This window comes from Salvelinus sp. IW2-2015, linkage group LG4p (assembly GCF_002910315.2).
Source record: "Salvelinus sp. IW2-2015 linkage group LG4p, ASM291031v2, whole genome shotgun sequence".
NCBI classification, from domain to species: Eukaryota; Metazoa; Chordata; class Actinopteri; order Salmoniformes; family Salmonidae; genus Salvelinus; species Salvelinus sp. IW2-2015.
Genome location: NC_036841.1, coordinates 9056594 through 9083809, shown reverse-complemented (window position 1 = coordinate 9083809; position 27216 = coordinate 9056594). Strand labels below are relative to the sequence as shown.

At 43.2% G+C, this 27216-nt stretch overlaps 3 protein-coding genes and 1 pseudogene across 6 annotated transcripts; all 4 read right to left on the bottom strand.

The window, feature by feature from the left end:
• Positions 1–216: 216 nt before the first annotated feature.
• Positions 217–8679, bottom strand: LOC111960143 (thymus-specific serine protease-like). 2 transcript variants are annotated; one of them, XM_070437630.1, is made up of 12 exons: positions 8352–8679; positions 6522–6697; positions 6018–6117; positions 5668–5797; positions 5269–5392; positions 5087–5164; positions 4871–4918; positions 4435–4719; positions 3771–3912; positions 2422–2601; positions 1710–1864; positions 217–1421 (listed from the first exon to the last, which is right to left on the bottom strand). In XM_070437630.1, exons 1-12 carry the CDS (start codon positions 8410–8412, stop codon positions 1362–1364), a joined length of 1539 nt encoding a protein of 512 aa, XP_070293731.1. In that variant the 5' UTR covers positions 8413–8679; the 3' UTR covers positions 217–1361. The 2 variants fall into 2 exon arrangements, with proteins under 2 accessions (XP_070293731.1, XP_023837817.1); XM_023982049.2 differs by lacking the exon at positions 8352–8679 and having other exon boundaries at positions 218–1421; positions 6522–8299.
• A 105-nt stretch (positions 8680–8784) lies between these two features.
• LOC111960179 (delta(3,5)-Delta(2,4)-dienoyl-CoA isomerase, mitochondrial-like) lies at positions 8785–13021 on the bottom strand (annotated as a pseudogene).
• Positions 13022–13384: 363 nt separating this feature from the next.
• LOC111960125 (heterogeneous nuclear ribonucleoprotein L) lies at positions 13385–21595 on the bottom strand. Of its 2 annotated transcripts, none has more exons than XM_023982033.2 (14): positions 21225–21595; positions 20105–20223; positions 19437–19674; positions 19259–19344; positions 18792–18888; positions 18624–18696; positions 15949–15984; positions 15452–15523; positions 14884–15155; positions 14667–14788; positions 14319–14520; positions 14151–14208; positions 13952–14059; positions 13385–13841 (listed from the first exon to the last, which is right to left on the bottom strand). In XM_023982033.2, the coding sequence occupies exons 1-14, from the start codon at positions 21297–21299 to the stop codon at positions 13783–13785; spliced, it is 1617 nt and encodes a 538-aa protein (XP_023837801.1). In that variant the 5' UTR covers positions 21300–21595; the 3' UTR covers positions 13385–13782. The 2 variants fall into 2 exon arrangements, with proteins under 2 accessions (XP_023837801.1, XP_023837808.1); XM_023982040.2 differs by having other exon boundaries at positions 15452–15520.
• Positions 21596–21857: 262 nt separating this feature from the next.
• On the bottom strand, positions 21858–27216 carry LOC111960153 (serine/arginine-rich splicing factor 7). 2 transcript variants are annotated; one of them, XM_023982057.2, is made up of 8 exons: positions 27005–27216; positions 26175–26403; positions 25785–25967; positions 25297–25371; positions 25179–25220; positions 24941–24985; positions 24737–24821; positions 21858–22280 (listed from the first exon to the last, which is right to left on the bottom strand). In XM_023982057.2, exons 2-7 carry the CDS (start codon positions 26393–26395, stop codon positions 24746–24748), a joined length of 642 nt encoding a protein of 213 aa, XP_023837825.1. In that variant the 5' UTR covers positions 26396–26403; positions 27005–27216; the 3' UTR covers positions 21858–22280; positions 24737–24745. The 2 variants fall into 2 exon arrangements, with proteins under 2 accessions (XP_023837825.1, XP_023837837.1); XM_023982069.2 differs by having other exon boundaries at positions 25179–25217.

Genomic DNA, 27216 nt, shown 5'->3' with positions numbered 1-27216 from the left:
TAAACCATTTACATTTAAAAATATAACTATTTGATCTGCAATGTACAGCGACAGAATTCAGAACATGTGTTCTCCTTGTACACAGTGTTCTCCTTGTACACCAAGTCAGAACTATAGGATAAATAAAGGGGGCATATAAGCAGACATGGAAGCACTTACAATATTCTATGCTTACATTTCTCAAAAACAGGCTATAGGCTACATGTGCACCACCAAGTCAGAACAGTATGTCAAATTAAGAGGTGAAAATAGACCAAATGATTAGGGTGAGGCACATGGGCTACTAACAGCTTACTACACAACATACACTTAGTATTACTTTCTTAGCTACAGTATACATATCTCCCTGGTATACTACATCATTTATGCAGCAGCATACAAGACATGTTTGAACTCATCTTGTTGTGCTGTGCTCACTTGAACAGAAAGGTGGCGCTGCGATCCTTCGCGGGCAAATTTTGTCATCAAACTTTGTCATCAGTCTGGCATTCTCTGGATTTATGGTGCTTTCAACACACCTGGGAACTCAGGAAAAAAAGGTTAAATCATGATGATGTCAGGTCTACCCTTAGACTTGGCAGTGACGCAGTGTCCTCAGGAGTGACAGAACACTGAGTCAATCACAGCGCAACGCTCCGTATTTTCTTCTGGCTTGCCACACCACCACAGAAAGCACTGAGCTAGGCTGAAACACCTGCATTTTGGAGCTGCCTTACTCAAGAAAACAAAAAAGTGACCATGTTTGTGTGCTGCTTTATTAACTCAATAATTTATATATATTTTTTTATATTGTTAGCAAACTGATATATAACACGTATTAATGCCAAAATAACATGCAAAACAGGCAAGTCCAAAAAAATACAAATACAAATTATTATTATAATTCTTTTGCTAAAAATGTGGGGGTCAAAACACGTGGGGCTCAAAACACGTGGGGCTCTGCCCCACCTGCCCTGAAACTTATATACTGGAGTAAATTCAAGCACACTATAAAAACTGAAGAAAAACACTAAAAACGTTAGAAAAACCACCAGAAGAACGCCACCTTAGAGGACCTGACCCAATGGTCATGTGATCATCATGGGAATAAACATGAGGAGATGGGCTCAGGAAACAGCACCATGTGATTCACTGCCCAAAGTTTGACACACACACACAAACAAGCACATGCACACACATAAAGTGATTTGCTGTAGGGGCCATAGTTGTGGTTATAGTAATGGTACGGAAATGTGCAATATGAGCACGGAGCTACAGGAAGAGGAGGAGGGGTCACCGCAGTACAACCAGGTCAGATCAGTTTGATTGGCTGAGTGATGGTCATGACAGTCAGATGATCAGATGACCTGTCGTTGGGTGCATCAGTCCATAAGCTTCCTGGCAGCTTCCTTCAGCCACTTGGCAACCTTCCTCTCAATGGCCTGACAACCAGAGAGAAAAGACAAATCAGGATGAGGGGAAGAGAAGTTTTAAAATAATATAGACTATGGGGCAGTTTCCTCCACACAGATTAAGATTAGTCCTCGACTCCAAAGCTATTGACCATTGACCATGCTTTTTGGTTTTTGGGAAACCGGCCCAAAGTGTTCAATTGAGACATACTGTACAGTTCTGAAGCATACATTTTCTTCATGTGCCGCCAAAGCTCACAGTCAGTGTCTCTCTCAGTTATATCAATTTAGTGTTGTCTAGCCTGCCGTGTGCGGTACCTTGCGGGCCTGCTTCAGGGCGGGGCGGTCTGCGACGCCATCGGGGTTCATATCGGCACAGTGGGCGGTGCCCTCGATGAGGATGGTCATGTCTTCGTCCTCCTTGTCCAAGTCCTCTTCCAGGACGCTGAGCTCGTGCCAGGGGTCAATGTCACCTGACAGAGGTCACAGACCAGAGGGACAGGTCATATACTGACTGTCACACAGAGGAGGCTGGTGGGAGGAGCTATAGGAGGGTGGGCTCATTGTGGTTTCCATACGCTTGATGTTTTTGATACCGTTCCATTGATGCCATTCCAGCCATTACATTGAGCCCGTCCTCCTATAGCTCCTCCCACTAACCCCGTCTGCTGTCACACAATCACTCACATAGACACAGCGCATTGATTCACTGCCAGTGGGTTTAAATTACACTATGATGTAATGAGAGGTAATGGTTTAAACCTCTATCTATCTAGTGGTTGGGCAAGTAACCGAAAGGTCGCTGGTTCAAATCCCAGATCCGGCAAGGTGGAAAAATCTTCTGTTCTGCCCTTGAACAACAACTGCTCCACGGGCACCGATGATGTCGATGAAGGCAGCCCCCTGCACCTCTCTGATTCAGAGGGGTTGGGTTTAAAAGCTGAAGACACATTTCAGCTGAATTCATTCAGTTGTGCAGCTGACTAGGTATCCCTTATCTACTGTATCTATCTGTAAAGTCTCTGCTCACCGTTGACATAGAGCACCCTGTCAGTGTCGGGGTGGTCTCCTCCATAGTACTTGTTGGTGAAGGCGATGTGTCCGGGCAGACTGTGCTGGGGGATGTTGAACACCTCAGGACACAGGTCAATCTGAGCCTGTAGGGTCAGCATGCGGGAGAAGGGACAGCTGGCGTCCTCACACGTCTGGACTGTTACAACAAAACAATGATGATGTAAGCCATAGAAATACAATGAATTCCTATTGAATTATGATGTGTAGTTCTATTTCTGTAATGTAAGATACAGCTGAGTGGCTATGGGCATATAGTAATACTGATCATATAATGAGTGATATTGTACCAAAGAGTGGGCGCTTTGTACAGCTAGTGTTAATGCATTGGGCTTATGAATGTGCTGCTTAGGGGGAAATGAACTCTGGACCTGTTTTTTTTCACCCTCCAGTGCTGTGAGCACTCAACTCCCTGACTGAAGCAACTACCTTGGTTATACTAGGGGACTTGAGCTTGGTAAATGTAGCGGGGTTCAAAATTATTGACATCCTTGATAAAGATGAGCAATGAATTATTCAAATACTGAGCTATATTGTATGCTCCAAAAAAATTGGGAAATTATTTTATTTTATTTTACACTAAAAGTATTTGGTCCCATATCAAATCATATTTGATTGGTCACATACACATGGTTAGCAGATGTTAATGCAAGTGTAGCGAAATGCTTCTACAGTAATGTGGATGCTCCCAATAACAGGGGAGGTTAGCATGTCTTGGGGGTATGATCTTTGACCCTCTGTATCTTTCTCAATCATCATTATTCATTATTCACCATTATTCATGGTAGCATCCACATTACTGTAGATGTGTTTAGAAACATTCGTATTATCTATGCTTATTTATAATAACGTGACTCCAAAATGACACAATATATTATTTACCAGTCATTTCTATAGGGTCGAAATAATCTGAAACACAACCAGAACGAACTGAAAATACATCCAACAAGTTTGTAGAGTCACAAGCTTGCTGTAGGCACTGCGTGCTAGGGATATGAGACCAAATACTAAACTTTTGACTACTTTATTTATAAGAATTTTTAGGGGTGTGAATAATTTGGACCCCTACCTTTTAGAGAAAAAAATGCATTACTTGCTAAACAAAATCTCTTTTTCTGAGCAATTGTTTTAGTATAAAATAATATAATTTCCCATTTTTTTTTGCATACAATATACTGTAGCTCAGTATTTGAATTATTTATTTTATACGGTCATTACTGTTCATCTTTATCAAAAGGCATGAATAATTTCGGACCTCACTATTTCTCCTCTAGGACTGACAGTGTTGTGTGGTGGAGCGTTACTCACAGAAGCCGAACTCGGTGCAGGTCTGGTAGTACCACTGTCTCTCTCCATTGTAGGCAGAGTCCAGATTGGTGTCACTCAAGTCCTTGATGGTCTGCTTGTGGGACGCATCCAGACAGGGCTCCTCGCCAGTGGCACGGTCTATCTAATAAACGCGCACACACACACCACACACACACACCACACACACACACACACACACACACACACACACACACACACACACACACACACACACACACACACACACACACACACACACACACACACACACACACACACATACATACATACATACATACATACATACATACATACATACATAAATAAATATGCATGCACACAAACACAGTAAGTGTTCTAACTGTTCTGCATCAGTCAAGGTAAGGGGATGCACAACTGTAGCTCAATACAGCCCTCTGCTGGTTAATCAAAGAATTGTCACTGTGGGGCTGTGTGTGTCTGTGGGGCTGTGTGTGTGGGGCTGTGTGTGTGTGCGTGTGTGTATGTGGGGCCATGTGTGTGTGGGGGGGAAAGGTGGATACCTAGTCAGGTACAACTGAATGTGTGTGTGTGTGTGTGTGTGTGAGGCCGTGTGTGTGTGTATGTGTGTGTGTGTGTGCATACATTTGTGTGTGTGTTTGAATATGTACAATACACCTAATACCTGCACCAGTTTGATCAGCCGGTCGTAGGCCTCAGTCTCCGAATCGAAGGTCTCTGTCTCATTGGTCATGATGTCACAGAGCTCCTCAATAGTCAGGATTCCCCCCTCCTCATTGTACGCCACGGTTCCCATGACGATGTCAGCCAGGCTCTGCATCAGCTCGATCTGGTCCTCCAGATCCTCAGGGGTCTCACAGCACCCAAAGTCCTTCCCAACCTCAGTGGCGTTCCCCGCAAACAGGGCGGCCTCCACGGCAGCAAAGGCCTCTGAGATGTCCCCCACACACTGAAGGAGAGAGCGAGAAAGGGGGGGGACAGCGGAGAGAGACAGTAACAAGGAGACAGAGAGAGTCAAATCACACAGTAGGAGACTCATACAGTCAGACACTCCAACACATGATTTCAAGCGCCCACATCTACTGTAAATGTTCTCAAACCTTATCTGAACCTCCAACGTCCTCATCCGTAAGACTAAGACCCACCACCTAGAAGAGAGCAACACCACGGGTTGTTTCCACCGTTGTCTGTACAGCTGAACATCACATCTACCGTGCTATTAACACTATAAACAGTGCAACAGTTACTAGTATGTCTACTACTACTATTACTACTTGTACTAATACTACAAGTAGTACTAATGATGAGATCTTTACTTTGTTGAAGGCGGAGAAGTCCAGTTTGGCTTTGACAGGAGCGGAGGAGGCCACAGCACCGTAGACCAGGTGGGGGAACTGAAAGAGCAGGAACAGAGAACATTATTTAGTATTATTACCATGGAATACAGTAGACTAGCATACAGTAACACAGCTGTCCATTCCTAAGTATAAATAAAGACCTTTCCCCTGAGCCAGGCAGACAAGGCCCCAGCATAGGAACCTCCGAAGCTGATCCAGGTATTTTTGTCAGAGAGGTCAAAGCGATCGCTGATGTATTGATGGAATTCTGCGATGTCAGCGAGACTGGAAACCAAGAGATGGCAGAGAAAATGAAATTTAATCTCTGCCCAATTCAAGCACACACAAATGCGCTCAGCATTTACATTTGGTTGAGTTGTCAAGTTAGTTACTAATGTGAATTCAACATGAAATCCCAAAAAATGTCATTGAGTTTAGGTTCAAAGGTGGGTGAAAAAAAGGATAAATTCCCTCACATTGATGACTTTTTGCAAATCCAATCAGTTTTCCACATTGATTCAACGTCAACACATTGACTCCCTCCTCCCACCAGTACTCACGCCTGCTGGCTGGACAGGTCTCCCAGATTCTCAGTCTCCAGGCCGTCTTTGTTGATGCTCTCGCCGTAGAAACGATGCTCCAGGGCCACAAGCAGGGCCCCGTGCTCCTCAGCCATGTCCACATGGTGGCCTACAGATACACACAAAGCAGGAGCAAAGAGGAGAAATAGGGGGAGGTTAAGAGTTGGTAGAGGTATCAACAAGACAAAAACCAAAGAACAGGCACTGACTTGTAACTAAATACAAGTATCATATTCATAACACCTATGTAAGCCTAACATATCGTGTCAATGCATTTCCATTTTCTTTTCATATTACTTAAGAACGTGACGGGGAAGCTTTGTGTTTACCTGCCAGCACATCGAACTCAGAGATGGGGCCCTCCCCTCCGATGAACAGGAACACTGGGCCATGAGGACGCTCCCAATAGGCTTCATTCACTAAAAACCTCTGAGAGAGAGAGGGTGAGAGAAAGGGAGAGGAAGCGAGAGAATAAGAGAACAAAACAAACTGCAAATGCTTTCAACAAGTTTGTAATCACAAGCTGTAGTCATTGCATGCTAGGAATGAAACCAAATACTAAACTTTTGAATACTCTAATACACACAAGTGAATTTGTCTTAATACTTTTGATTCCCTAAAATGGGGGGGTGGGGGCTGTGTACAAAAAGTGCTGTCACCCTATGGATGAAAATACCCTCAAATTAAAGCTGACAGTCTGCACGTTGACCTCATAGTCTTTGTATCATTTAAAATCCAAAGTGCTGGAGAACAGAGCCAAAACAACAAAAAATGTGTCACTGTCCAAATACTTCTGGACCTCACTGTAGGTGCATGTTTCGGTGGTGGGTCACCTGAGGAAATGTTTCATCGTTTTGACTGTCGAAGTGGTCCAGGGGTTGGTGAATTTTCCCGTCTCTCACTTCGCATATGGGTTTATGCCCGTTGACTGCGCTCATCAGCACATTCTTCTTCGCTTTTTCATACTGAATTTTACGCACGCGCTCCTTAATCTTCCTCAGAACTCGTCCTATGAAATATAAAATGTGATATGACATAGCAAAAGACCAGTGGTGGAAAAAGTACCCAATTGTCATACTTGAGTCAAGTTTAGATACCTTAATAGAAAGTTACTCAAGTAAAAGTCACCCAGTAAAATACTACTTGAGTAAAAGTTAAGTATTTGGTTTTAAATATACTTAAGTATCAAAAGTACATTTAATTGGTAAAATATACTTAAATATCAAAAGTAAAAGTATAAATAATTTCAAATTTCTTATATTAAGCAAATCGGACGGCACCATGTTCTTGTTTTTAAAATGTACGGACTGCCAGGGGCAGACTCCAACATTGAGACATTATTTACAAAAGATGCATTTGTGTTTAGTGAGTCCGTCAGAGCATAGGCAGTACTGATTACCACGTGTTCTCTTGATAAGCGCGTGAATTTCACACTTTTCTTGTTCTGCTAAGCATTCAAAATATAAGGAGTACTTTGGGTTGACAGGGAAAATGTACGGAGTAAAAAGTACAATATTTTTTTTAGGAATGTAGTGAAGTAAAAGGCAAAGTTGTCAAAAATATAAATAGTAAAGTACAGATACCCCCCAAAACTACTTAAGTAGTACTTTAAAGTATTTTAACTTAAGTACGTTACACCACTGCAAAAGACGAGAGGGACAGAGAAGGACGGGCAAAGATAGAGATCATACGATTAGATCAATCTTTGTAGTTGCGCGTAAAGACGCATATGGAGCTAAATTACGCGCGTAGTTGTTGGTCAAACCACGATTGCCTCCTGAGACTTGAAAATCAGAATGTGCACATATTCCACTCCATAACAATTACTACAATTATCTTTCACATTTCGTTCTACAAAAATTGCTATCCAAACGTGTCACAGACCTTTTTAGGATTGGATACAATTTTGTATGAATTCCGATGGCTTCAGCACATCGCGTTTGCTCATAATGTATAACCCTCTGTCACCCTCTTATCGGTCTAATTCATATTCGACAGCCAATCACGTGTTTATTTTATTTTCATGGGTTTTATTATAATTCAAACATACTTAAAGTAATAATAAACCATGTAGTCAGGAACAGAATCAACTTTTCCAGATATAGAAGCGGCTCAATTTCTAAGTAGCCAATTTCACATTTTGCATAATTATCTAATTATAGCCTATACATTAGCCAATTTCGTTTCTCTGAACACGACAATTTTAGGGATTCACCTCAATATTTAAAACTATAGGCCTATGCATTAAAATTATATTTGACCAAAGTGCATATTATATTAGCCCATAGAGATACAAGGATGCACTATCATGCTAGGTTTAGGACCTCATACTGAAGCGTAAAGAGACCACAACTGATGTATAAAACAATCTTAAAATTATCAACTTTTGTTTCAATACAAGCATCATGAAACCTCTAACACAATTTCATTTAACTTGGTGAAAAACAGTTGTTTTTTTTTAAACCCAACTTGCTTACCACTTGTTCCATGTGGTTTGTTCATGAAATGACCTCTTCCTAAATATTTGTTCAAATTATTAATTTTGTGTATGGTTTCCTAGAAACAAGGGTTCCTCAACCTACCCCTCTGCCATCTCATGAATTTGATCATTTAAGTCTTAAAAAAAAAAAAAATGCTCAGGTCAGTATGGATCGTTAACGTACCAGAATAGACGGAGTTGACAAGGAGAAGGAGGATGATACAACGGCTGGGAGACAGAAGCATCTTCAGGCCTCCAACTACGACCTCTGACCGACTGATATAGGTCTACACTATGGTCAGATCACCTTGCCGTCTCAATGCAATGGAGAATCTCTGCTTTTAAGGCTCGACCAAAGTTTTTAGTCCACCCCAGGGCTCCCCTGATGCCCACTGTGCGTATTTATAGTCAACAAGTTGGCAATTGAGCGTAATGTAGACGCGGGAAGTGAGTCTGGGCAATAGGCATATCTCCTCCAACGGTGGCAGTGGTCCAAACTGGAACGCGACGCTATGAGCATTGGCTTGGTGAAAGATTCTTAAGTTTCATATTTAGGTATTGAATTGTATGCCCAAAGCCTAAAACTCAGCACAAACACTGAACATGTAGAAACAGGGTACTTTAGCTCAGTTCATTTTTATGATGCAATCATTTATGTACATTTACAACAGTGTGAGGGTGGTTGGTAGAGTACCAAACCTGAATCCTGCATGCAGAGCCAGCAATAACACATCTTTGCAGACAGCTCTGGGTGATTTATACAAACAAAAAGGCACCAACACACAAACATATGCAGGCAGGAGGTCATTTTTATATTTGTTTAAATTGATCGTTGAGAATTTTGGCAATGGCCCTTTATCTAACTACCCAGAGTCGGATGAACTTCGTGGATACCATTTGCATGTCTCTCCGCTCCGTATGAAGGAAGTTACGAGGTATCTACGCGAGCCAACGCTAACTAGCTTAGCGCAAAGACGGGAAATCTAGCGCTAACGCCCCAAACTACATCTAACTTACATTATACTGGACGCAGAGATAACAATTGTATACACTAGTTCATTTGACTCTAGGTAAGTAGATAAAGGAATCCGTTTAATTCAACTTTCTACACCACCCCTCCATCCATTACCCTTCTCCCCGACTTTCCATCGGCTAAGAAAAGTTTAACTCAGGCCTCAACCTGCCGCTTCAGAGCTTGGAGAAAGTTATTGTTTTAGGACTCTTCTTCTCCTTGGAGGCCGCAGCTGACTTCATTACATCCTCCGTCTGCAGCATGCTCATGTTCCACGTTGCCTGAAGACCGAAGGAGAGAGAGACTGAACTCTCAGTCTCAGTGAGTAATTCATTCAAACTTTTTTTTTTTTTTTACATGTCAGATTTTGGACTTCCAATGATATCTACTTTATAAAATGTGCCCCCTAGTAGGATACAGTTACCCACCCACCTTATCAGAAAACTACACTTGTTTAAGAGACCCATGGGTATCTTTCTTGGGTTTGTGTTTTTGATAGCCTATGTTGTTGCCACACTGATGTGTGTGGTGTTGTGAGCATCCTTGTAGTATTGAGCCTCACCATGTAGTTCAGGCCCTCTGCCACACTGTGGTCTCTGGAGTAGATCAGGTTGACCTTGGTTCCCTGGACAGCCACAGGGCTGCGGCCTGCTATCTCCCCTGCCATCTCCAGAGCTCCAGCCATCAACGCCTCCTTGTCCGGAAATACACGGCTACACAGGGAAAGAGTGTATGAATACACAAAATCAACACGCATACGCAACAAATACACATGCACGCTGTATCCATACCTGACTAATCCACTTTCCTTGGCCTCATCGGCGTACATCTTCCTCGCTGTCAGAGCCAATTCATTCACCAGGCTGGAGAAGCAGGAATATTATACAATACTTGGCAGCACTCATTGTTCCTGGGTGTATGTATGCAAGCTAAGGGACTACCACACAACATTGTGTTGTAATGAAAGCATATCAAATGCTTGCTCTTACCTGCGGCTCCCAATGACTTTAGGTAGGCGCTGCAGTGCCAACGTCAGCTGTTAGGCCTATATCCACTTCCTGTAAGAGAGGCAGACCTTTCACATCACTCAGAGATACAATGCAGAATGCACAAGTACATTTTTCTCATCATTCTGCCTATCCTTTACTATGAGAGTCCCCCTGGTGGTTGCTACAGAAAACACATATGAAAACAGCTACCAGTTTGGGCCATTGTAGACGGTACGATTTTAGCCCTTTTATGCAACGATTTTGCAGTCCCAGACAAACTGTCCAGGTCGTGGGCAAATTCTTAGGTCGTAAACGATTGTTGAACATCTTGGCTCGTTCGGTGTGACAGGGTCTAGGTCTGCCGATTTAAGTACCACTACGTGCGGTCCAGTGGAGGCTGCTGAGGGGAGGACTGCTCAACATAATGGCTGAAATGGAGTGAATGGAATGGTATCAAACACACAAAAACATGTTTGATAGTATTCCGTTCACCTCATTCCGGCCATTATGAGCCATCCTCCCCTCAGTAGCCTCCACTGGTGAAGTCCGACAAAGTTCTGGCAGTGTCAGATTTGTTTTGCCTTTATCATGTAGTGTGGCTGATGTCGATCGTGGTGACTGACCAATAGGAACACTGTCTGAGTGTGCACCCAATAATACGATAGTGAATAGTCAGATGAATATAATAGTTTGATCTAAACGTTTACGTGCTGTGCAAGAAGAGCGATTTCCCTAATAATCTGGTTTACGTGACATTTGAAATCAGGCTACCTGATGAGATTTTGATAAATGCATTCTACCAGTGACAGTGTTATTTTGGGGAAGCGTATTTGATTCAGAGTTCGGACATATAAAGTCTGCATGTGAAAACTATTTCTAAGACACCTACTTTTAGTTTTCCGCACATAAGCATAGTTAGGCTTGCGCTGTAGGCACATGTGCAGATTAAATACACAGCTGCAGTTTATGTCGGCTGACATAGCCTCGCAAGCCAATCGCAGAATGAAGACAGAACTGAAGCAAATTGTTCAATCTGGCCAGGTTGATTAAAAGACTTTAATTTGGTTACATCGCAGTCTGACGTGATAATCGTAAAAGGCTGAATCCGACATACAGTCTGCAAAGGCCTTTAGATGTCCCCTGGACCTTGGTCCTCATGGAGTTGATCATTGGGGATATTTAAGCCCACTTACCTTCACCTGAAACCAGGCATCCTGAGTGCAGAGACGGATATCACAGGATGTGATCAGATCCACTCCTAACGGAACACACGTTATCACATGACAAGCCTTTACAGTTTTATTGCAGAACACCTTCACGGGAGAAGWGAATCACATTTGGAAAGAATTAATAATATATGAAGGCTTTTGCAAGACTTCACTGTCACAAGCAAATCAATAATACACCACCAAAGCTCACCTCCTCCAACACAAGCGCCCTGCACTGCCACAACCACAGGCTTTGGACACTACAAGAAGAAATGGGATGGTGGAAAAGAGAGAGAATGCATTTGCCTACTTGTCCGCTATCAATCCCTAACATAACGTGCAGGAGTAAGTATTTCACAAGTTCATATAGACCGTTTCAATGACGGTGAAGGTTTCCTGGTACTTGGCGATGATGCGTCGCATGTTCCAGGAAGTCCTGGCCATGTCGTCCCCCTCAGGCTGTAAGACTTCACTGGCCATGTCCATGAAGTCAACGCCTACACACAGTCATTATCCGAAATATCTTCTTCTTTTTTTTTACTGGTATACTGTTATGTTTGGTATATTGCTGGTACATCCTATTGATAAGCATCACCCAGTTCAACATGAGACAATTGTAAGCCTTTGGGAAACATCTTACCAGCTGTGACAACCTTTCCAGCACCTGAGATGACAACCACCCGGCAATCCGGGTCCCCAGCTATCTGTGTAAAGCACTTTCTGAGAGAAAATGGGGGTGTACGGTGGAAGAGAAAACACATTTAAGACATATATGATTCAAATAAATTCATGAACACCGTGCTGTAGTGCTGGACTACACAAAAGTACAACTAGAAAAACAGGAACGCTTCAGCTGTGTTCAAGTAGTGGTGTTTGGGCCAGGTGTTACCTTCAGAAGGCTTTATTCATGGCATTGCGTTTCTCTGGTCGGTGCAGCTCTACGTGAGTGACAGCTGTGGTAGGTTGACTGACAGACAGGGTGGTAAAAGGAGGAGTGGGGCCTCCAGGAGAAGAAAAGTCCCTTACAGCACTGAGACCAGGTAGCCACAGACTCCTGTCTGATGATCAGCACCCAAATGAGAGGTAGGGAACAGGGTTGATAGAAAATTAAATACAAAGAAAAATTCATTGAATTAGAGCAACATAGTTCCAGTAATAGTTATTTGCACTGTTATGATCTAAGACCTGCTTAACCACCTTGCTATCCAGAATAGTGTTGCATAGTATTCAACTTCCACCTACTTAGCCAAGACGCTAACCAAACAGTTTACATTAGCTGGAGTTTAGTATTAGCTAGCAATTTAGCCAACAGTGTTGACATCTAAGTAATAATCTATAGCCAAATTAGCTAACTACAGTAGCTAGCTAGCGAATCAGGTCCCGGTTTCCAATAATTATGTTGCCAATGACTTTTCCTAATGTCAGGTGCCTAGCCTTGCTAATTGAATGGATGCGACCTGTGCACAAAACATACATTTAGCTGAAGTTAGCAACGTTTTAGAGCCGACAAAAACCCATGCATCTTAATTAAACACTCAATCCTGTACACTTACTTTTCATGAGCGCTGATCAGATAATTAATGGTATTGCCATTTGACTAAATCAACTCGAGTAAGGAAACAAATGAAAGGCGTGATTTCTAACGTGATTTGCCAGTTGTAGCACGGCAGCTAACTGGCTGTCAAGTTTTTAAAAAGTATTGTTTTTCAAAGCTAGCCTAATGCAAAAATATACAGAAAAGCAGACAATAGTGTGCATTATTACTGTGAACAAAGAACTCATGCTGTAAATGCAACAATCTTAATATCGGTTCCATTAATCTAGCTGGCGTAACATTTGAGTTACGGGATGGAGGAAGGCTAAAAAGCGTTCAATGGGGCAGGCTATATTCGCGTTTCTATTCAATTATGAGCGAAATAATTTAACAGAACAAATACAGGATAACGTTAAAATTCTTACAATAGTTGTTAATAGTATAGTCGAATAACCAAATTGTTAACTGGCAACCTGGAATAAAGTTCCTTTATTGAGGGCTCTCAAAAGATACATTACTTGAAATTGATTTTTATTTCTTCCAACAAAATAAAACTATCCTTCCTCAAATGCAGACTTGTAGAGGCATGGTACTGAGCAGAAAGAGATTTTTTTTAAACACATGGAGTAATAAAAGAAGCAAAACAATACTTATACAAAAGCTTTTCCTTATTTCATCCATCCGGAATAAAAACAATTCTCTACTTTACCAGTTCACACAACTCACTTATGAGCTCAATATCAAATAAGGACAAACCGATATGACTGCGGACAAACTCATTAACTGCCTAAAACAGACATGGTCAAAATAGGGTTGAAGACTGTAGGGACGATGGTTTGATGTGGAACATTGTCCATGATTGTGGTGGCTGTTTAGGTTGCATGCTGAGCGGTAGAAAAGCACAGCTTGAGGGTGTATGGGTACGGGCCAGCTGAAGAGACGAAGACAGAAGGTATTAGAAAACAGCAATCACCACCCCACACCATTTGAATAAACAGTGAAATTACTTTTCATACATAGGCCTAGTGCTTAAACACTTACTTGCGTTCTTCATCTGGTAGTGGTTTATCATGGACATGGCCTCCATGGCGTCGTTGATCGACTCCCACTCCAACAGCCCTGAAGAGCTGCGCTCACCTGGACCTGCACCTAAATAAGACAGCCCAACTCAGTTTAGCACCACTGTCATGCATACCAAATAGTATGTGGTTTCAAAATGACATCTAAAATGTACACTTACTCTTTCCCGAGAAAAGTTTGATGTTTGCAGGGGCTTTGACGCCAACATCTTCACAGATCTGAAAAGAACAAGACAGCGGTCAATTGATGATTTGTTTAGTAGGCACATTGGGTCTTTATTTCACTGCTCCCTACATAAAATGGTTCACCAGCATGCTTTGGGACTCACCTGAGTGAAAATCTCTACGGACGAGTCTGGCTGGGCGTTGAAGAAGTGCAGGACGCTGCTGGGGTGCTGAATGCGGTTCTTGGCAGCCTGTTCTGGGGAGGTGAAGCGGTTGTTGCGGGAGCCGTGGAAGTCCTTAAAGCTGGTGCTGCCGTCCTCCAGCTCGTAAGACTGACCGGGCATGATGGCCTGCTGCTTAGACACACTGTAAAGGAAAAAGAGCATTAGACTGAACTTGTATAAGCCTCACAGAACAGTCACTTATTATGGCAAGAGGCAGCGAATAAGATTAAGCACTAACTTTACATGACAAGGCACTGAATGAACAGGCATTTCGGATATACATCTTACCAGACGTTGAGCTTCTGTCCAAACAGAAAGTTGTTGTTGAGGTGAGTGATGGCTCGGTCCACAGCGTAACAGTCTCCCATCTCCACCATGGCTGCTCCTGGCTTACTCTTCATAAACTTCACCTGAGGTAGGGGACCAGATATATGGAGTCACTCAATACCAGCATGCTCTTGTTGAAATAACTGCAATGGCTTGCCTCCTTTCCTTCCACACTTACCCGCTCCACGTTGCCATAGAGACAGAAAACGTTGAACACCTTGTCTGCATTCATCTTGGCAGGCTCCAGACCGTAGACCATGACTACAGGGGAGTCTGCATGTGCACTGTACTCGCCGGGGGGTGGAGGGGGAGGGCCGTAGCCAGGTCCCCCGCCGTAGCTGTGTGCCCCCCCTCGTCCCCTCATGGGAGGACCCATGCGACGGCCCTCGCTGTAGTGTGGGGGCGGTGGGGGGCCATAGCCGCTTTCGTCGTATCCATGGTAACCGCCAGCTGGGAACATAAGGGACCACAGACTCAAACCGGAAACACGGCTTGATAGGGACAAAGGGTAGACATTCCAAAGAAGTGGTCAACTTCACCATGACGAAAACATTTGGTTTTGAAGCAAGGTTGGCACATTCCATTATCAGGTGAGCTAAGAAAATGTACCACACCACTTCGCTGCCACTGTGGGGTACCCATTTTTAGTCATACATTTTTACCCGCCACCTGCAGGTGAATTTAGTGTGAGGAGAGCACTACAAAGGGCCAGCACGTGTGCGTCCTCCCTGGGCCTAAAGCCTTACCGTACTCTGGAGGGTGGTCTCCCAGCAGAGCCGGCGCTCTCACACGCTTGTTGGGGTTGGCACTCCCATCTTCTGAGGTGATGAAGGCAGGAGGCAGAGGAAGGAAAAAGAGGGGAAGAAGAGCAATAGATCATTTGGAAAGAAACAGGACAACGCAGCGCAGTAGTGGATGTTCAATTAGAATTAAGGAGAGCACACAAGACCTCCACATCTAGAGAAAGCACACTAACTGTAACTACTGAACAAAAACACATCTCCATAGTATATCTACTGCTTCAGTCATGGCATTTTGATGCCAAAGGTTGGATAAGTTTCTATGACAAAATGAATGTTAAATTAACAAACTGTTATTACTACAGCTAAGAATGAATTAACAAATGCTAACAAGTAAACAATCCTGAATGCTAGATAAATCCTCCATTTTAAATGTTTTAGCATATGGTATAAGGGAGAACGAGGTGGGTGAGAATGAATCCAACAGAAGTCTGCAAACACACCTCCAGCATTGCTCCCATTGTGATCAGCTTCTGCATCTGTACAGGTACACATCTCATACACATTAAATTCAGGCCAGGTTGAACACATTCACCCACACATGGATAGTTGATAAAAATTCAGAAAAGCATCACTGGTGCACTTGAAGAATTGGACCATTTCAACATTCTACAATTTAAACTATTTTAATACATTCAGTCCATTATCTCCATACCATAACTAGGATATACAAATAAGAAAACGTCACATTTTAATTCTATCTACAAGTCTCGAAAAATTAAAATACTACATATAGCCCCTTAGTGAACCACCCAAACACCAGCTTTATTCAGACAAGTCATTCAACAGAGGACAAAATGCCCACAGGGAAAGCACTACAAGTCCCCTCCAAGGGGAAATATGGTGTCACTGAGAACGGGGGAGTGGAACACCATATAAAGACAGAAAAATAACAAAAATACCTTCAAGGACGACAATATCACAATATATTTTTGAAGACACCCCGAGTGTAAGAAATGGAACATGTGTTGTGTAACAAACTGGGGATCAGTTTACTTACAGCATGGATATATTGGGGGACAAAGACTGAGGCTGGAGACACTGGCTGTTATTTGGCAGTGGGTCCATTACTTCTCTCCGTGTTCATTTCATCCTTTCACTCCACTCCCCTTTGGATGAACATTTCCACCATAGTCGCATTTCTGCCCGTTTTTTGTGGCAATTTCCATTGTGGTTGGTGGTCCACTCTCCAAGTGTCTTATCGAACACACGCCAATGGCAAGCCGCAAAGCAGCCATTTGGCACATTTCAGACCTGGGTCCTCATTAGGCGCAAATTGCCAGACCTGCGTCACATGGAAGGTGTTACACAGGTACTAAAAAAGGACAAATTTCCACAAAAGAGCTGCATTCAGAAAAAGATGGAGAAACTAGACAGGGATGCATGTTGCAAGAACAGTAGAGGGAGGAAAGGAGGGGGGGAAAGAGAAGAGGCAAAACGGAACACCTGACTCCATGAGGTATGCATATATGGGGAGAAAAATATGGTCTGTCTGAATGTGCGTATGCTTGTAGTGTCTTCATCAGTTGTCTGTTGTATTCCTTCCCATGTGACTGGCTACAGCCTGACAGTGACGGTGCGAATCATCTATGGAGTCAGTGCTGCAACAGGAGTGGAGGGTTTTGAGTAGTGTTTGATATGTTAAACACCAGGAGCAGGGCACAAGAGAGCAAAACCACCTGCACCACCAAAGACAGGCAGGTACAGAGAACAGGACAGGGCTGTGTAGTCTTGAGCAACTGGTTTGTATCAGTATGGTTCATCTGTTTTGTGTTTGTGAGCATGCTCGTCACTACGGGTCTCTGGATGTTGTCTTTATAGGGTGGGTCTCCTGTGGATGTGTATCAGGTGATGACTTGCAGGTGAGATCTGGGTGATGGCATGTTCAATGTGTCAGGCATGTCTTGCTGGGGTCTCAAAACTGGGAGGGTGTGGAAAGCACAGCTTAGTGCCAATGTACTAGCAACCAAACCCCCCATGGAAAATGTGTCATGCCATAGAAAAGGTATAGGGGATGTCTTCGTGGCTTTGGAGCTATGCGGTTGCAAGTGGATGTGTCCTTATTGACGTAGGAGCGGTGAGGTCGAGGTGGTGCTGAGAGTAGTGTTGATGGCAACAATGTGTCTCCGATGCATATATGGAAATGTGTTGCTCCAAAGTGTTCCGACGAGAAGCTAGAATGGCTTTTGTTTTGCAGTATGGTCTATGCTTAAAGTAGCCTGAATAGACATACAGATCTATACATTGGCAAGTGCACTGGGAATGAAAGGAGCAATTGACTGTCACAGTAGACCCAGCTTCACAAGAGACTCAAGTGGGTATCTATGCTCAGACTGTCTAGTCTTACAACTTGATGTATCCATGGGCAGTGCATCAGATTGGTTGCCAAGGCAAAAATAATACAGAGCACTCAGTATGTATAAGTATATTTTTTACACAGGCATAACGTCACGATCAGACACTGCTGAGAAGCCATCAAGCAGATATATTCAGACAAGAATGGCTCAGTGGTGAGATTTACAAGCAACATTCTAGAATGCTTCCTTCCCTCACAATGAATGAGCAAAAAAACGGCCACCGCCACGCTTCGGTTGCAAGTCAGTCATCGCCAAACTAGAAAAGATGCATGCCAGAACTCACAGGACCTTGATTTGGTACCCTTAGTGCCCACATACCATTAGATCTGATAGCACTGGGTTAAGGAGGCCACTTTTTAAAATGTATTTTTCATAAATAGATGTACAAGTAAAAGCCTTGAGCAATAACTGTAGTCTCTAGTGAAGAATATCTGACCATTCAGCTGCTCCTTTCATCCCTAGCATGTCTGGCTGTGTGACGGACGGTGTATCAGCACTTCAGTTATAATGCCACTGAAATGGAGCCCAATAGAAGAGTTAACTGTAATTTGCTAAACCAATATTACAGCTGGTGAGAAAGATACCAATCCAGCCCTGCGACCATTTGAAAGAGTTGGAAATTGAGCTGGTTAAAGGAGCACTTCCTGTGCTCAGTGGCATTACCCCTGAAGGTCTACCATCCAACCCCCCTTCCCTCCCCCACAGTGGCAGTAAGGGTGCTGGTAGTGTCAGCAAGGACCACAGATGGCTGTGTGCGTTACCTTGACCACTCAGGTTGGGGTTGGTGTAGTCCCAAGTGTCCTGGTCATTCTTGAACACATTGAGACGAATTGGCTGTGGGAGAATATACAAATTAATTCTATCAAAGCATTTTTCAAAGTCCATTTCATGCAACACTAGAAGCTCTATGAATGTGCTTGTTACTCTACCTTGGCATATTCGATCTTCAGGGTGCAGCAGCCAGAGTAGATGTCTGCCCCGTTGAGGGAGGCCTTTGCCCTCTGTGCACTCTGCACCGAATCAAACGTGTTGGGAGTCAAGGAAAGGACATGCAGACTACAGTTCTGAGAACAGCACCTCGCGCAGACACCATAACACGTTCCGGTAATTCCGGAGCTTATTGTTTAAGCCCTTGTTTACAAGTCCTTGTGCCAATACATTTTTTTTATTTTTTTAATATAGAAATCGGGTAAATAGTCTATCAATCATTACATACAGTATGTGCTACAAACAAATGACATGTTCCAGAATGCAGGTTGCCTGACATGGTATGTAGAGACAGTATGCCAATTTAAAATTCCAGACATGTTAGTTTCACCAAGGATTACCCGAGAACATGCAACTGTTTGACAAAATACTTCATTTTCAACAACAAAAAATTTGTGGCAAAGGATATTCCACCATGGCCTGAACACCATTCTTCCGGAAGATGACAATCCTCTGGACAGGGCCGCAGTTATTGCAGACCGTGTAGAGCACATCCTGTAGACAAGAAATTCACAGAATCAGAAATAATATTGAAGTACACAGCACAACAGAATCAACAGGTTAGGTAGAGGTGGCCAGCACTTTACCGTGGTAACGGGGTAGATTGGGTTCATGATGGTGAGAAGTAGCACATTGTTGACACTTCTAGAATCGTCCGGGTCACCCGGCCGGGAAATCTTCTGGCTGGTGGAGTAGTTGACAAAGGCTGGGTGCCCGGAAATGTAGATCTGGTTGTCATTGGCATACGTCACAGCAGTACACGACCCATTCAGATCCTCGTACTCAACCAGGGCTTGACGCTTCTTGGGCATAACCACCACATAGCTGTAAACAAAACAGTTATATTAATAAAGGACACATAACCAAGTCAAGAGGACACGGTATCTTTACTTGCTTTGCTTACAGACCAGAGGTGACCTAGCCTCCCCTGGAGTGCTTCTGGGTGAGCTGGCTTTTGTTTCAGCACTGCTCCCACCCACCGGATTCTAGCTGCTCATCGGAAACTTCAGCTGAATCAATTGTGTTAGAACACAAGCCTGCACACCCAGAAGCTCCGCTGAGGTAAAGATAGCGATCACTGATTTAACAGTCACCAACTATAAATGGTTGCATTGTGTGGAGCAAAATTTAGACCGTGAAATGTGTGCATTGTAAGTGAAGTAGCCCGGGTACCAGTCTGCTTCTGCTTGAGCCATTTCCCCATTGTCGTGAAGAAACATGAAGATATTTTTTACGCAATGTGCATATTCATCACCTAATAGCTCCAAACTCCTGCAGAGCCTCCACAAGGTCAGCCTCTGTAATGCCGTCCACCAAGCCCCTCACATGCACAACTGGAGAGGGAAGGGTCTTATGTGGGTCATCATAGCCCTCCTGCAAAAAAGAACGGGCCCATTATCTCCATCTCTTCATTCAAAGACTCAAATCATGGACACTTACTGACAGTTGTGGCCGCGTCTCGTTATGCATTGTTGTCTCTGCCTTCTTGCCCTTTGTGCTGTTGACTGTGCCCAATAGTGTTTGTACCGTGTATTATGCTGCTGCCATGGTGTGTTGCTACCATGCTGTGTTGTCCTCTTAGGTCTCTCTTTATGTAGTGTTGTAGTGTTTGGTCAGGTATTATTGTGTAATTACAATCCATTCTATTTCCAATCTAAACCCGATTTTATTCACCTTGGCGGGAAAGATTAACACTACCAGACGAAATGTCATGTAGTAGGGGTAACTATTCATCTTAAACTGTTGGGAATATTAGTAAGGAAATGCATTTTGTTATCCCTAATATTACGAGAACATGGCCCCCGATAAGGTGCATTTTTGAGAATGTTAAAATATTGACTAGGTAAAGTAGCAAACTAATTAGCTCGCTAGCTAGTTTCAGGCTACATCAAAGAGCGAGTCAATAATGCATCTAACTAGGTTTATTTCAATTTAACACACCAACTCCTGTTCGTTGCCTGGCAAAACGACACCGCTAGGCTAGAACAAAGCAATAACGCTACCACTAGCTAACTACCGTATGATTTGTGGCGTGGCCTGAATTGTACCCTCCCATTCAAACGAAAAAAAGGCCAGTTATTAACGTTAGACAATTGTTGAAAATACAGAACTAGCTAGCCAGTTAGCTACATTGAGAAAAGTTTACTCCACTGACAATTTAAGTTAAACATAAAAACAGACCGAAAGGTATTCCACAAAAAAAAAAGTTTAACATCGTGGAACAAGGGAAAGCGAGCTAGCTAACGTTGCTGGGTGCAATATATTTTTGAAACGCCGCGTCATGAGTATGTGAGACTGTTATTTAAAGAGTACATTTCAATGCATGTGCTTAAATGCATTTTGTTATATCACAGAAATCAGCATTCATTATTTACCGTTGTCATTCCGTCGTTGGTTTTTAGTCTTTTCGTTGCCCTACCGCCTTCGTAATAACGGCCTGCCATAGCCATGTTGTCCCAGTTAATAAGGTTGGTAGCAGTGACAGTATGAAATGGACCGGAAAGGATTGAAAAAGACGAACATGGACCCGCCTTGAGGAGTCCGCTGCGGTTTCCAATTGGCCCAAAAGGCACGTCAATAACGTCATCACCAATTTAGGACCAGTTAAAATGCACAAAAGACAAGCGCTTCTGAATATCTTATAGTCAGAGCTCAAACCACTAATACTGTATTGATCAGTTATCTGTAAAAATAAAGTTAAGATAATCTTTATTTCTACAATAAATACAATTTCAAATCAGGCGAGTGATCTAGGTGGTTACAGCTTTTTGAGAATGGACTTTAATCGGCAAGGTTGAAAAGAGCCAAGATTACACATATACCACAGCTAAGGGCTGTTTTTAATGTACGACGCATTAGGTGGGGTATAATTTTGAAAATGAAAACTTATTGACTGCAAACCATTTTTCATGGCAAACATACCATTTCATTTCCTTTTTCACTATAAAACATCTCCATGTAAGAAACATTCTGTAGATGTTCCCAATTTTCAAAAGAATAACACTGAATTAATGTGTCGATTTATTCCAAAATCTGCCCGTGTCATAAACCAAGGAAAGCAACATTTAAAGTATTTTACAGCTCTAACGCAATGCCACACTGAATATAGTAGATAAGAAATAATAACAAATACAAAGTTCTGGTTCACAAATCCCACTTCTGAAATTAGCTATTTGAACTGTTTTGACACACACAAAAGCCATTTTAGGAATGTGACATGTAAGGCATGCATGGTTAGATATGAAGCTAATCCTGTAGAGTAATTATACAGCATCAGAAAGGTAGGGGTAGATTCTAATCAATGCAGGGAACAAAGACAAAACAAATAGCTGCAAGGCTAAAGCCAGTTGGTTGGAGGGGGACAAGTTTAGTCTTCAAATCAATCTTCGCCTGGGGTGGGGCTCTTTTTCTGGCTTGGAGATCTGGAACGACTGAAACAGACAGCGAAGGGTGTAAGTACAGGGCAGACACAGCATGTCCAATCAACAGGCAACCCGGCACCCATCTTGTCCCAGCATGTCCACTCAATAACTAGCCCAGCAGCCATCTCAGAACCAATCACAGCTCCAACCCTGCTGGCCCATAATCAGTGGTGTAAAGTACTTAAGTAGTATTTTTACTTAAGTGGTATCTGTACTTCACTATTTTTTTTATTTTTGACAACTTTCACTTTACTACATTCCTAAATAAAAGTATGTACTTTTTACTGCATTTTACCTGACACCAGAAAGTACTCATTACATTTTGAGTGCTTAGGAGGACAGAAAAATGGTCTAATTCACACACACGTATCAAGAGAACATCCCTGGTCATCCCTACTGCCTCTGATCTGGCAGACTCACTAAACACATGCTTCGTTTGTAAATTATGTCAGTGTTGGAGCGTGCCCCTGGCTATCCCGAGTCATTTTCTATTGTCTCTTTACTTTTACTCAAGTACGACAATTGGGTACTTTTTCCACCACTGCCCATAATGCACTCTGTCCCACTACAAACAGTTTTCCTTGGTCAGGACACTTTATAAATACAATACATTACAGCTACATTGGATAGCGCCAACTTCCACTAATTATAACATGTGGGGAGGGGTAGCCTAATTTTGCATAATTAAATCAACAAGTGAAAGTTCCAGAGGTCAAGGAAATGGAAGAGCTGGGTGTTGAGACTGGGATGTTTTAAAGGGGGTTTGAGGTGATAAAACCATCCCTTGCATTTTCACACAATGAAACAAAAGACCAGGGTAGGATCTGAACTACGAATTGCACCCAAAACCCTAAACAAACACTGACCAAATAAAATAAGCTTGCCTTTTGCAAGCACACGTCTTTAGAATCCTACCTCGATATGGTAAACTATCACCTATGTGCAGACACTTATTTAAAACCCAAGGGAACAGTGCAAACATTCAAATAGGTTGACCTAATATACAGTATCAGGACAAGCACCATCATGTTATCTACATTCCCCCTAAAAAAAAATCCTACACTTATCACTACACCCAGGATAATATGTAATGTATCCAAAGATAATATTTAACACCCATATACCCACCCACAGACAGACACACACACACCTGTGGATTTGGACAGTGCATGCTCTGTATAGTTGAATGTTAGTGTACAGCATGTTAGGGAGTATCAGACTATACGTCTGCGTTCTGATCATGAATGACATTGACTCTTGGGTTTTCGTTACCTTTGGAGACAGTGGCAGAAACAACATGTACAGAGTAGCGACGGATTCTAGAACTTGAAGACACACTCGGCGGGTCTTGAAGTCTGATCTCTTGTCAGCTCTCCTTTCTCACCCTCTCAGAAGCTAAGCAAGAGGCCGGACTCTGTAGGAAGGGGGCCTTAACTTGTCGACTGAACTCGGCTCAGCGTTCAAGACTGTAGTGCGTGGGTTCTGGGAGGGAGAGGGGTGGGTGGAACAACTGTGTGTACGCGCGTAGGATGGATGTGTCTCGTCAGAACGACCTCTTTAACCAGCGTGGTGCAAGCTGATTTCTGGTCAGCTCTTTTCACCCTCAGGGAGGACGGTAACACAGCAAGGATGACCCTGGTCAGTGCTTGTGCAGTCAGTCGACTCCCCACACTCTTTAAAAAAAGGCCTGATGCGATTGGTCACTGGAGTCTGATCACGACAGATTTCTCTTTTGAGTTTGAGGTTCTCTCGCCCTCTGAAGCTAATCAAATTGAGGCTGGATCTGAAGGAGAAGAGAAAAGAGAAGAGCCCCGCTCCCCCAGCCCGTCACCCAAACCAGCCTCTCTTTCTCGGAGTACAGGCTCATCAGCTCTGTGTGCGACTCTCTGAAGCTAATCAAGGTCTGGCCTGGTCATTCTAGGAGAGGGACCTCCAAGAGAAAAGAACATTAAAATCAGGTATTTGTAAAAGATAAAGAGGGGGGGGGTTGGGGGTGGGGCAGTGTTCCTCACTTTAGCTTGGCGTGCGTTAGAGTCCCTGACTATTTCTTTCCCCTCCCCCTCCCTGGCCCCCATCTCCAGCAGCAGCCATCTCTCTGATGAGTTGTCGCTCTGTGCGTTCTGGAAGGTCCACTCCGCAGACTTCGGGTGAAGGCTGGTCTGAGGGGGCAGCTACCCACAACTTACCTGTTCACACCTAGCCCTGTCTAACAGATAGTAATATACCTAAACTTAAGCTGAGTGAATGTGGAGTGTCATCTCTGAAAAATGTGATTTTATGATTAAAAGAGGGGGGGGGGACTTCCAGCACATTTGCAAAACAATATTCCAAATCATCCAAATGCAGTATAATTAGCAGTATTGTACAATATGGGCTACAAGACAAAGCCAATCATTTTAAGTCATGGCATTTACACAGTACAGGAGCAGCTGTGAAGGTATAGGTTGACGAGGCAGAGAGCTTACCTATTCCTCTTATGGCTGGGAGAGCGGCATCTGGAGAGAGCGGGACGCCGAGCGCCCTCTGGCCCGGGACCCTGACCGAGAACGACTGCAACACAAAAAAACATGGGAGCAAAAACGCAGGCACCCCAACTTCAGATGGGATCCATAGACAGGACAGCTTTCAAGAGGAAATTATTGTGCAACTGTAATAGACAAGTGGCTTACCTCCTAACAGATGTCCTGGACTTGGACCACACAGGGGAGCCGGACCTAATATGGAAGTGAGAAGTGTTTTAAGTGTTTCAAGAAAATTACCTGTTTTGAAGCTAATAGATAAATTAAATGAAAACAATCATATCAATACATTTGCAGGAACAACAGGTTTGCTCAGAATAGAAATGTAGACTATACTTCCTATGAAAATAAGAAAAATGCAAATGCAAAATTAACCGTAGACAATTACCTCTTCCTATGTTTGGGATAAGATGGGGAGCGGTGCCTGCTGCTGTGTTGTGGGAGAGAGATCAGTATCAGCACAGGGAGAGGTTTGAATGACAGTAGCAAAAACCATGTTTACATACCGGTCATTGCTGCGGGAACGGGATCGATAACGGCTGCCACGTGACCTGCCACGTGACCTGGAACGAGACTGTGATCTGGAATACAAGAAACAGGCTGTGATGTCTCTAATACAGGGGTTTTCTGTGAAAGGTGGGTCGCCAGTTATGAGAAGACATCTATAATCACACACTATTTCTACTTAAATTGGATCGGAGGACAGTCAATTTCTCATTTGGGTCTCGAGCTGAAAAAGTTTAAGAACCCCTGCTCTGATATATAACCACAGTAGTGAAATATAAAGAGGACGGCATTGCCCCTCAGCAGTTGACGAATCCAACCAGGTCAGCATATTGTCTGTGCTTAATTGTTTCTCAATAACAGTGACATTTTTCTCAAGCCTAGTTATACTGCGATGTGATAAGAACAATGTTGCATAAAGGGAAAACTTTGCAGAATTATGACTGCTACTGGCAGTATATCAGAGGCAGATATTGGGCAAGAAGAATACCTTCTCCGACGACCTCCACCCCTCTTGCTGAAACCGTAGCAGTCGTAGGCATAGTGGCCCCTGTCCCCAGACTGGTAGCAGCGGTCTTGAGGGTCAAAGTGTTGACGGCTGGGGAGGTCATGTTTTGTCTTCCGTGACATGCCAGTGGACAACTCCACATGGATCCGAGAGGCGCACAGCACCCTGAGGTAGGGAGAGAGGGCAGAATATAGTGATAATAGGGCACGAAAGAAAACATGTAATACTGGGCAACATCTGCAAGATTATGGCCTGAATTACAACAATTAATATCCCAAAACTGAACACACACCACTTCAACCAAAATATGTATAAACTGATGTGAAAACATTATGGGCTGTTAAATGTGTAGGTCAATATAAAGTTACTCACTTTCCATCCATGCCTTTAACTGCCTCCTCTGCGTCACGGGCATTCTCATACTCCACAAAGGCGAAACATGCGGGCCTGGCCACCCAAACGCTGCGTAAAGGGCCATAGTAACTGAACGCAGGCTCTAGATCACTCTTACCAACACCGTTGACGAAGCCCCCAACATAGACCTTGCGATCAGTGTTAGGTGAAGAGCTGTGAGAAGACGAGTGATTTGACATCTTCCCACCTGAGGAGAGAGGGAGAAACTGTCAACACCCAAAATGAACCAGTTAATTAGCTAAAGTTAGTTAAAATTGAGCTGTGCTTGAGAGTATGAAACTAACTAGCTACTAATATAAATAGCATAGCTAGCTAACATTAGCTATAAATACAAGCTACCGTGGGCGTAACGTTAGCACAAGGGTAGCAGGCAGGAAAACAACTAGCTAGCCAGGGGTGTATTCATTACGGATACCGTTTACCGTTTAAGAACCAAACGGAAGCTAACAGAGCAAAACAAGAGTTTCTATTGGACAAATTCAGGTAGGTCCATCGCCGTTTCGTTCAGTTTGCTTTCATTTAAAGCAAACTGATTTATCGTTTTGCAACGGAAACGGCGTAATGGATACACCCAAGCTCGCCATTTTAGTGAATAACGGGGTATTAACTATCTCTGACAATGTTTCTTCCTAATTATAGTGTTGCTAGACATTTTATCGCTAGTGACATACTCAGTAAATTAACCAGAGACGATACAGCTAGTAAGATAACGTTGTATCCATTATAAAACTAGCTAGCTACACTAGATTCGATATCAAGTAGTTAAACAATGGCGTCCGCACGTTTACCTTTATCCCCACAGTTCCGCGATTGAGTTATCAGTCTCTGCTCAATTTACAGAAATAAAACATGGGCGAAATGTCTTAAATTATTTCTTATTTTGATTACTTATTTTACAGGATTTCAAATTCTTCACTAGCCAACAAACATATTCACTGTTCTGTCAGACTACCCGTGCAATAATGCACTTGCGCAGTAATATGGCCCACAACAGTGAGGT